This window comes from Chiloscyllium punctatum, chromosome 6 (genome assembly GCF_047496795.1).
Source record: "Chiloscyllium punctatum isolate Juve2018m chromosome 6, sChiPun1.3, whole genome shotgun sequence".
Classification (NCBI taxonomy): domain Eukaryota; kingdom Metazoa; phylum Chordata; class Chondrichthyes; order Orectolobiformes; family Hemiscylliidae; genus Chiloscyllium; species Chiloscyllium punctatum.
Genome location: NC_092744.1, coordinates 40836706 through 40848629, shown reverse-complemented (window position 1 = coordinate 40848629; position 11924 = coordinate 40836706). Strand labels below are relative to the sequence as shown.

Genomic DNA, 11924 nt, shown 5'->3' with positions numbered 1-11924 from the left:
TCTCTATTTGAGAGAGCAATAGGCATTCAGCTGTTAAGTAACTTCAAAGCAGAGATCACTAGAACTTTGAATACTAAGGGAAGTAAGAAATATGAGGACAGTGCAGAAAGATGGTTTCAATTGCAAAGATCAGCCACAATAGCAATGAATGGAAGAGTAATGTCTTATCTGAAAGAGAGCAGCAGCAGCAATGCAAAACGAAACTTGAAATTGCTGATGAAAACCAGCAGGTCTGGCAGCATTTGTGGGAAGAAAGCAATGTTAACATTTTGAATCCAGTGACTCTGCATCAGAATTGTTAGCAGCTGGGAAAAAATGGTATTTATACTGAAGACAAAGTTGGGGGAGGGTGTGGGGATAGGTAGAGATGGAGTCCAAAGAGAGAACTATGAAAGGGGTAGGCACATAAGGAGATAACAGAAAGCAGGCAAGACAGAATAAAAGCTGAACAAGTGATAATGAGACTATAGGCCTAGCAGTATGTGAGGATGGATGACCTGCATTAAAAGCAACCCGTTTCAGAATAGGACCGGTCGTGGGGCTGAGAAAAAGCATGGAAGGATGAAATCAGGCTCTTAAGTTATTAAACTTAGTGTTGAGTCCTAGAGGCTGCAGAAAGAGCAAAATTTGATGCTATTTTTCAAGCTTGTGCTGAGCTTCACTGGAGAGTTACAGTAAGCCTGAGACAGAGATGTTGGCCAGCAGACAGGCAACTGGAAGCTTAAGGACATTTTTACAGACATAGGTGTTCTGCAAAGCAGTTGCCCAGTCTGCGTTTTGTCTCCCCAATGAAAAGGAGACCACATTGACTAGATTGAAGAACTGCAGGTAAATCACTACTTCACCTGGAAGGTATGTCTGGGGTCTTGGATGATGAGGAGGGAGGAGGTAAGCTGGCAGATATTACATCATTTGCAATTGCATGGGAAGGTACCGTTGGGATTTGGGGGTGGTTTTCAGAAAGCAAGAGTGGACAAGGGTGTCCTGGAAGGCGTGGTCCTTGTGGAATATTGAGGTGAGGGGAGGGGAATAGCTGCCTCAGAACTCTCAGCCTTGGAACTCCTGGCCTCAGCACAGACCTGATGAGGCGGCCTCTCAGCCCAGCTCAGAAACTCTTGGCCTGGCGTGGCAATCTGCTGGCCTGGCATGGCATCTTCTTGGGTACCCGGCAATCTCCCAATGACCAACATGTGGCCTTTGGGCAGTACGTGGTGGCTTCTTGGCCTGGCATGGTCTGGATCAACACTCAGTGTGGACTGGTGGCTCAGTGTTAACAAGGACTAGGTCGGAAGACTGTCTCTCTGTATCGGTTTTATTTATTCCTAAATCTTCAATGCTGGACTCTGTTTTCTTCTCCATTTCCCCATAACTATAAATGAAAAAGCTGTACCTCGGGACCTCTGTACTTAAGATGGCACCATAAGCAGCAACTTGTAAACTTTTCACTGTACTCATTTGAGTACATGTGACAATAAAGCTAATTCATTAATTCAGTAATGTTGTTGATGTACTGGAGAAAGTATTGTGGGTGGGGACCTGAGGATGACTCAAACAAGGGATGTTCTATGTACCCCACAAAGAGATAAGCATAACTAGGGCCCATGGGGGTACCCATGGCCACACCTCTGAGCTGAAGAAAGTGAGAGAACTTAAAGGAGAAGATATTCAAAGTGAGGATGAGTTCAATCAGGCAGAGAGTGGGGACATTTCAGGCCTTTTCTCTGGGGAGAAGTGGAGAGTCCTGAGATCATCCTGATTGGGGTGGGGGGGGGGGGGGGGGTGAACATATAAAGGGACTGACTATCCACGGTAAAGTGGAGACACTTGGAGCCTGCAAACTGAAAATTCTCAAAGCGACAAAGAATTGCAGATGTAAGTGGAGAGGGACTGGATAAGGAGAGAAAAAATAGAGTTGAGGTAGGAAGAAATAAGTCCTGTGAGGCAAGAACAGGCAAAAGTTAGATGTGCGTTAGAGTCATAGAGATGTAAAGCAGAGAAACAGACTCTTCAGTCCAACACATCCCTGCGAACCAGATATCCTAAACCCTTCCTATTCATATACCAATCCAGATATTTTTTAAATGCTGTAATTGTTCCCACTTCCACCAACTCCTCTGGCAGCTCATTCCAAGCATGCACCATCCTCTGTATTTGCCCCTTCAGTTCCTTTTTGAATTTTTCCCCCCACACCATAAACCCACGCCTTCTCATTTGGATTCCCCTACCCTCGGAGAAAGATCTTGGCCATTCACCCTATCCATGCCCCCTATGATTTATAAACTTTTGTTAGGTTCCTCCCCACAACCTCTGATGCTCCAGGAAAAACAGCCCGCACCTGTTCAGCCTCTCCCGTTGGTTCAAATCCTCCAACCCTAGCAACATCCTTGTAATCTTTTGTGAACCCATTCAAGTTTCACAACATCCTTCCTATAGCAAGGTAACCAAAATTGAATGCAGTATTCCAAAAGTGGCCAAACCAATGTCCTACACAGCTGAAACACGATCTCCCAACTCCTATGCTCAATGCACTGATCAATAAAAGCAAGGGTATCAAATGCCTGCGTTACCAGCCTACCTACCTGCGACTCCACCTTCAAGGAACTATGAAACTGCACTCCAAGGTCTGTTTGTTCAGCAACACTCCCCAGGACCTTACCAGTAAGTGTATAAGTCCTGCCAAAGTTGATCAAACATTGCCAAAGTTGTTTCCAGTTGAAGCACTTTGAGCTGGGAGGCTGTTGCAGGGAGAACTCCAGGTGAGATAATGTTCATGAAAGTCGCCAACAATGCAATAACTTGCTCAACATTATGCGGAAGTATCAGCTTAGATTCTCAGTTCAAGTCTCTGGATTGGGGCTATTGCTGGAAAAGGAGGGCATGTCCTGTCTTCCACCCCACCCACCCCAACTCAACATTACTGTGATAGTGTGCTCTATGGGAAGTATGCTTCACATTTCTGGGAAAGCCAGGCTTTTAAGATTTGGCAAGTAATGCAAAGTGGCTTCAAAACAGGGTCAAGTTCAAACAAGTGGTAATCGTGTGAAGGCCTAGGCTATTGAGAACATAAACTGTTAACCAGTAATAATTGCAAAAACTGAATATTTGGAGTGAGGCATTGTTTTATTATTTGCTTCAGAATACATTACAACAGATAGTTCTTATTACTCTGTGCACAGTGCTGGTCAAGATACATATTCCACATCAGACAACACTTGATTTAAGTATCACTTCATGTTTACCACACTCTGGTTTCAAATATTATTGCTTGTCTCTAACCTCAGTTTCTAACAACATCGAAATGCACTATGAAAATAATACAGTTGTTAAAACATATGCAACAAAATGCATTTTTGAAGTTTTCCACCACATACAACACATTTGCACGTAAACTAAAACTTGCTCCAATAGCTCTATGCAGCTAAAACTTAAAATTACCATTAAAATGTTACTGATTTTTAAACAATGTTTACTGTATTTAAAAAAAACTTTCCAGTTAACAGTAACTTTGGTTTCAGCAGCATTTTTCAGCGTTCATATAAGACTATTCACGAGCTCCACTTGGTTTCTTGAGAATGGCACTGTACTTCAGGGCTGTGCTGTCTGACTTTAAGACTATGTCCACCAATGCAAAAATGGTGACTACCTAAAAGACAAGGTTCATTGCCAAGTCAATAAGGGTTGCTCAATAAATAAAGTGTAGGTGCCATTATAAATACATTTCTTTTAATTGCAGCACTCTTTCACAAATGATAGTTATCTTATGCAATAAAAGAAAATGTGTGAACCTTGAACACGACTTACAAAAGTTCATTAAGTGCACTCAGATTGTAACTTCGTGAACTCAACATCGTTAAAGAAACTATCCAAAGAAATTAGCATTTTTCATTGAATTTAGATAATTTAAATGTGACACTGTAATGCTGATCAGAAAAAAATGGAAGGAGGAAAACAAGGGACTACAGGCCAGTTGCCTCGACATTTGTTGTCAGTATATTGCTGGAAGCTGTTTGTCAGTATTTTTGGGTATGTAGTTCATAGTAATGTAATGTACTGTAACAAAAACAGAAGTTGCTGGAAAAGCTCAGCAGATCTGGCAGTATCTGTGAAGAGAAATCAAAGTTAATTTTTCGGGTCAGGTGACCCTTCCTCACAACCGGCAGTTCTTTCGTTTTTTATGGAATATACTGTGCTTGGATTTCCAAAAGGTGCCGCACATTAAGGCAAATTCGCAAGTCAAGGGCACATGCAGTTGGAACATTACATTAGCATTGATATGGGATTGGTTAACTGACAGGAAGCTGATTATAAAGATAAATGAGGCATTTTCAAGTTGGAAGGCCAGCAATTTTCCTGATATCACACATTATAATTTATATTAATGAGTTAGATGAAGAGATGAAAAGTAAATTATTAAAGTTTCCTGATAAAACAAAGCTTGTTGAGAAGCTGTGAGAGGGTACAAAAAGTGCTGGTTAAGTGGATGAGCAGCAAGTTGACAGATGTGAGTATAATGAGGGTAAGTATGAGGTTATTCATTTTGGTTCTAAGAACAGAAAAGTACAGCTTCTAACTGTTGATGTTCACAGATCCTTGGGCGTTCTAAGTCAGCATATAGACACAGTAGGTAATTCAGAAGGCAAATGGATGTCACCCTCCATTGTCAAAGAATCATAGTACAAGAGAAAAGTACAAACAAAAGTTCATTAAGTGCACTCAGATTGTAACTTTGTGAACTCAACATAGTTAAATTAACAATCCAAAGAGATTAGCATTTTTCATTGAAGTTCATTGAAACAGTTATATCGGACTTTGGTCAGACTACAACATTGTTTGGTTTTACCTTTATATTTAAAGAAGGGATTTCTGCATGGAGATGGTGCAGCAAAGTTCAATAGATCTCAATTCAAGTCAGTTACATGGGATGAGAGGGTTGCCTTATGATGAGGAGTTGAGTAAAGTGGGCCAATACTCCTGAAGTTCAGAAGGATGAGAATTGATGTTATTGAAACACGCATGATTTTAAAGGGGATTGGCCTGGTAGACATTGAGAATTATTCACCTTGTTGATAAATCTAGAACATGGGGCACTGTCTCAGGTTAAGGGGCTGAACATTTAGGATGGATATGTGGAGAAAATTCCTTACTGAAAGTGTTGTGAATCTTGGACGTTTCTAAATCTGACCGTTGTGGATAGTTTAATCTTCATTATGTTTCAGATTAATATGTAGATTGTTGGTCCCTAATCAAGAACCATGAGACACAGGTGAAATAGTGGCGTTGAAGCAGAAGAATAGCCATAATCATCTCAAAATGGTCAAATAGGCTCAGGAGACCACATTGTTTCTTCCTGCACCTACTTCTTAGCTTTCCATTTTCACCCTTCTTGACAAAATTCAGAGAATGCAATTATGTCGAGAATACACTTTTAAAAAGTAACAAAATGGAAAATACATTTGCAGATCTAGTGACAAAATAATTTCAATAATTCAATAGATATTTGTTGCTCGTCACAGAGCCATAAACAAATACCTGATAAAGTGGCTTCTGGTCCGATGTTTCTGGTTCCCACATCAATCTTAGTTCAGGCTTCTTTCCTACTTTGTGAAAAGTAAATCCTTGGAGAGGAAGGCCCTACAGCAAAGGCAAAAGAGGAAGTGGATACTTAACATTAACTGAATGGAAGAACACTTTTGGCAGTGGCAATGAAGAAGAAAAGTGTACACAATGAAATGATTTATATTTATGCAAAATGTTTCCACACATTTCAAAGCTAAAAGTCAGGCTTGCAACTTCAAATGGAGGAAAATATTTCCCATGCACATTTAACCTTTCCACAGGTTGTACTTAAGTTGCTTAAATCACTTGTATGATCTTTTGGATGGATAACAGCCTAGTGAGATTCCAGTATGGAAATTTCTATTCATAACACTTCTAAATTACCATAGCAATGTGCATTCACATTTAACCAACATAAATTGACTTAAAACATATGAAAATATTCAGTGCTGACTAAGCAGAGCAATAGAGTTTTGAAAAGATTAATTTTATTCTTCAAGTAAATTTACAGTAGAATTCAGAGCAACACACAAGTTTCCCCAAAGTTTTCGCAATGATTTGCAGATTGAAAACAGAGCACTTTCAGATTAGGGAACACACCTAATCTTCCAGCTATCAGTATGAATTGAAAACTTTAATTGCAGTTGTATGAATACATTTATGTTTCCAATTCATCTCATTTTCTGAAGTACTCATTCTCAACAGTGCAAATCAGCCTTACAGAGGTGACAACTACAAAAATTCAGCAAGTCCCTCTGAATGAACATCTCACAAGATATTATCCAGATTGCAAATGAGGCTAATCCAATGTGATGTTACAACACTGGTACATACCAGGTAGATTGATGGAGTGTTTAGCACAGCATATCAATGGATTAAAGACTACTTTGGCTATTCTCATTTATTATGTTATCGTGATGCTTAACTTGACAGAAACAAAATAGTATAAGGATTAAAAAGTCAAAGAGAAGTCATCTTCTAAATTGACATTTGGTTTATGCTACAACAATTTGATTTAATAATTCAATGCCGCGTAAAAACTTAATTTCTTAACATTCTTACCAGCACATAAAAATCAAAGCAGCTTTCTGAAATAAATTCACAGTCACTGAGTTTAATTTACAGAGAGAAACAGAACCAATTACAAACAGTGGCAGTACTAATTTTCCAACAGCATTCTCGAAAATTGCTTTCATCTTCCATGCTTGAAAAATCAAACCTTATTTCATCTGGTGATACATAATAAAATAAATTCACCCACAGGTATTTTGTTTGCACTTTGAATCCTAAGACCAGGAAGCTGTGATGACACATCTGAAGATCCATGGAAAACGAGTCTCGTTACCACAGTATCCCAGGTAATCTACAGTGAATTTCATTGACATCACCATGTGAGGTGAAAGTGTGTTTCTTGGATAACAACTGGAACCAGCAGGATGCTTCAGAATCCATTACATATCAAAAGTACATTACTGCCACCTACTAGTATGGCCATAACTGGTTGGGCCAGCTGATGATGTACCAGCAGTGTGCTTTAACTTATGAAATTATATCAACTTCAGAAATGATCGGAACATCCAATGCATGGTATTGTCATATAGGAACTGAAGCAGGATATTCAGTCTATCAGCTATAGCTCAAGTTCGTTAGATGGGTCAGTGTTTGTGCAATGTGTGCAGGAGAGTTTCCTGACACAATATGTAGATAAGCCAACAAGAGGTGAGGCCATACTGGATTTGGTTCTGGGTAACGAACCAGGCCAGGTATTAGAACTAGAGGTAGGTGAGCACTTTGGGGACAGTGACCACAATTCGGTGATTTTTACTCTAGTGATGGAGAGGGATAAGTGTGTACTACAGGGCAAGAGTTATAGCTGGGGGCAGGGAAATTATGATGCGTTGAGGCATGACTTAGGATGTGTGGATTGGAAAAGTAGATTCCAAGGCAAGAGCGTAATTGATATGTGGAACTTGTTCAAGGAGCAACTATTGAGTGTCCTTGATAAGTACGTACCTATCAGGCAGGGAGGAAAGGGTCGTGTGAGGGAGCCGTGGTTTAATAAGGAGTTGGAATCCCTGGTTAAATGGAAGAGGGCGGCCTTTGTAAAGATGAGGCGTGAAGGTTCAATAAGGGCAATTGAGAGTTATAAGGTAGCCCGGAAGGACCTGAAGAGAGAGCTAAGAGCAGCAAGGAGGGGACATGAAAGGTCCTTAGTTGGTAGGATTAGGGAAAACCCTAAGGCTTTCTATAGGTATGTTAGGAATAAAAGAATGACTAGGGAAGGAATAGGTCCAATCAAGGATAGTAATGGGAAGTTGCGTGTGGAGGCTGAAGAGATTGGGGAGGCGCTGAATGAATACTTTTCGTCAGTATTCACTCAGGAACAGGACATTGTTGTCGATATAAATACTGAGGCACGAATAAGTAGAATGGATGGCTTTGAGATATGTAGAGAAGAGGTGTTGGAAATTCTGGCAAGGGTGAAAATAGATAAGTCCCCTGGGCCTGATGGCATTTATCCTAGGATTCTCTGGGAAGCAAGGGAGGAGATTGCAGAGCCATTGGCCTTGATTTTTGTGTCCTCTTTGTCGACAGGAGTAGTGCCAGAGGACTGGAGGCTAGCAAACGTGGTTCCCTTGTTCAAGAAGGGGAGTAGGGATAATCCTAGTAACTATAGGCCAGTGAGTCTCACTTCTGTTGTGGGCAAAGTCTTAGAGAGAATTGTAAGGGATAGGATTTATGCACATCTGGATAAGAATGATGTGATCAAGGATAGTCAGCATGGTTTTGTGAAGGGCAGGTCGTGCCTCACAAACCTTATTGAATTCTTTGAGAAGGTGACTAAGGAGGTAGATGAGGGGAAAGCGGTAGATGTGGTATATATGGATTTTAGTAAGGCGTTTGATAAGGTCCCCCATGGTAGGCTACTGCAGAAAATACAGAGATATGGCATTGAGGGTGAGTTGGAGGTTTGGATTAGGAATTGGCTCTCTGGAAGAAGACAAAGGGTAGTAGTTGATGGCAAAGGTTCATCTTGGAGTGCCGTCACTAGCGGTGTTCCGCAAGGATCTGTTTTGGGACCATTGCTGTTTGTCATTTTTATAAATGACCTGGAGGAAGGGTTAGAAGGTTGGGTGAGCAAGTTTGCGGATGATACGAAAGTCGGAGGAGTTGTAGACAGTGAGGAAGGATATGGCAGGTTACAGCGGGATATAGAGAAGCTGCAGAGCTGGGCAGAAAGGTGGCAAATGGAGTTCAATGTAGCTAAGTGTGAAGTGATTCACTTTGGTAAGAGTAATAAAAAGATGGATTACTGGGCTAATGGTAGACTACTTGGTAGTGTGGAAGAGCAGAGGGATCTTGGTGTCCATGTACACAGATCTCTGAAAGTTGCCACCCAGGTAAATAGTGCTGTGAAGAAGGCATATGGTGTACTGGGCTTTATTGGTAGAGGAATTGAGTTCCGGAGTCCTGAGGTTATGCTGCAGTTGTATAAGACTCTGGTGCGGCCGCATCTGGAATATTGTGTGCAGTTTTGGTCGCCATACTATAGGCAGGATGTGGAGGCACTGGAACGGGTGCAGAGGAAGTTTACCAGGATGTTGCCTGGTATGGTAGGAAAATCCTATGAGGAAAGGCTGAGGCACTTGGGGTTGTTTTCATTGGAGAAAAGAAGGTTTAGGGGTGATTTGATAGAGGTGTACAAGATGATTAGGGGTTAGATCGGGTTGACAGTGAGAACCTTTTTCCACGTATGGAGTCAGCTATTACAAGGGGGCATAGCTTTAAATTAAGGGGGGGTAGATATAGGACTGATGTTAGGGGTAGGTTCTTCACTCAGCGAGTCGTAAGTTCATGGAATGCCCTGCCAGTAGCAGTAGTGGACTCTCCCTCTTTATGGGTATTTAAGCGGGCATTGGATAGGTATATGGAGGATAGTGGGTTAGTGTAGGTTAGGTGGGCTTTGATCGGCGCAACATCGAGGGCTGAAGGGCCTGTACTGCGCTGTATTCTTCTATGTTCTATGTTCTATGTTCTAAGGCTGCTTCACCAATTAATACCATCATGACTCCGTCTGTCATTGAAATCAATAACTTGCCAACCAGTACTTTAAATATACTCAAAAACAGAGCTATCAGCCCTCTGGGGTAGAGAATTAAAAGATTAACCACCCTGGGTGTAAACAAAAAAATCTCCTAATTTTAGGCTCAAATGGCATTCCCCTTGTTTTTAAATTGTGCACCCTGGTTCTAGACTCCTCAAACACAAGAAACATCTACGTTGTTTATCACTGCAAGTATTTTGTAGATTTCAATTAGATCACCTTCCATTCCACAAAATTGTAGAAAATACAGCTCCAATTTGCCAAATCTCTCTTCATTTCCATGCTACCATTCCAGGAACAGGTTTGCTGAAACTTTATTTCTCTGACAATATCTTTCCTGAGATAAGGAAACCAAAACTGGACAGAGTATGTCGGGTGTGATCTAACCAAAGCTCTAGACTTAACTACTCCTGTATTGAAATCCTCTTGTGATAAAAGTTAACATGGGACAGCACAGTGGCTCAGTGGTTAGCACTGCTGCCTCACCGCCAGGGTACCAGGTTGATTTCCAGCCTTGGGCAACTGTCTGTTGGAGTTTGCACATTCTCCCCGTGTCTGTGTGGGTTTCCTCTGGGTGCTCTAGTTTCCTCCCACAGTCCAAAGATGTGCAGGTTAGATGAATTGGTTGTGCTAAATTGCCTGTAGTGTTCAGGGATGTGTAGGTTAGGTGCATTAGTCAAGGGTAAATATAGGATAATAGGGTAGGGAAATAGATCTTGGCAAGTTACTCTTTGGAGGGTCAATGTAGACTTGTTGGGCTGAAGGGCCTGTTTCCACACTGTAGCGATTCTACGATTGTATTAACTTTCCTAATGCACCTACATGTTAGCCTCCAGTGACTTACTGACAAGGACGTCAAGCTTACTTGCATATCTACACTTTCCAACCTCTCACCATTTAAGAATTACTTGACATATCTGTTCTTCCTGTCAAAATGAATAACCTCAAATTATTCCATATTTGGTTCCAACATTCAAGGCACTGATATATATGAACAATTGCAGCCCTGTGGTACCTAATACCAATGTGAGAAGGACACAGTTGTTCTGACTCTCTGTTTTCTGTCCATTCGCCAATTTTTAATTTCATGTCAATACCTTACTTCCTGCACCATATGCTTCAATATTTCTAACCAACTTCAAAAGCTTTCTTAAAGTCATGCTTTTTCCTTTGCTCCTTTCCTAAATGGCGGGGTGACATTTACAGGCATTCAATTTGCAGGAATCTTTCCAGTATGATGGAATTTTGTAAGATGATTTATTAATGCATTTACTATCTAACTCCCTTACACTCTGGGAGATGAAATATCAGGTCTCAGAGACTTATTGAATTTCAGTCCCATTAATTTCTCCAGTACAATCTTTTTAGATACTAATTTCCTTCAACTCCTCATTTTCTCTAGTCACTTGGATCTCTCAATTTGGAACATTTCCTGTATCTTCACCAGTGAAAACAGGCACAAAGTAGCTCCTTTGCCATTTCTTTATTACCTATTATAAATTCTTGTGACTCTGTTTTTAATGGAGTCCATTCTCCTTCACCAAACATTTCCTTTTTACATACCTGTAGTGGCTTTTACAGTCCAATTTGTAAGTGATTTTGCAAGATTGCATTTGTAATCTGTTCTTCCTTTCCCTATCAGTTTCTTGGTCCTCCTTTGCTGTATTCTAAGAATTTCCCAATCCTCATGCTTAGTACTTTTTCTGGCCACTTTATAAAAGTTTTCTTTTAATGTTATACAATCCTTAACTTCCTCTTTTCAGTCACACTTGACTGGCATGTTTTGACTTTGTACATCTTGAAAGAATGTATAGTTGCTATAACCCATGTAATAATTTTTAAAAGACTGTCCATTGCACATGTACAGTCATATCTTTTAATACATTTTCCCAATCCAGCTCAGCCAATTTATGACTCATGTATTCATAATTTCCTTTTCTCAAATATAATACCCTTGCCTTTGACTGAACTACTTCATACAATATAACATGAAACATAATGTAAAAATTCTAAGGTAAAGTTGCCATAATCCTGAAGGGTCACAAGGCTGCTCTGTCTTAAGAAAGAGATAACTGGTGATGAGCTTAATCTGAGGTTCATGAAGGGGTGAGGTTGAGAAGGCATGGCATTCATGTTAACGTCAACTGGTGTGGGAATTAAACCCCTGCTGTTGGCATCACTCTGCATTGTAAACCAGCTGTCCAGCCTGAGGTGACCGACCTCGGCCAAAGCTTTGTTACAGATAGTGAAATTTTAACTTGTT

General features: G+C 40.6%; 1 protein-coding gene across 3 annotated transcripts in view; it reads right to left on the bottom strand.

The window, feature by feature from the left end:
* Positions 1-3101: 3101 nt before the first annotated feature.
* dis3l2 (DIS3 like 3'-5' exoribonuclease 2) overlaps positions 3102-11924 on the bottom strand; it is a 282451-nt gene continuing 273628 nt past the window's right edge. For all 3 annotated transcript variants that reach the window (XM_072572523.1, XM_072572522.1, XM_072572524.1), the window contains 2 exons: positions 5530-5631; positions 3102-3643 (listed from right to left, as the gene is read on the bottom strand). In XM_072572523.1, the coding sequence (XP_072428624.1) occupies positions 3542-3643; positions 5530-5631 (204 nt within the window). In that variant the 3' untranslated portion in view covers positions 3102-3541. The remainder of the gene's footprint in view (positions 3644-5529; positions 5632-11924) is intronic.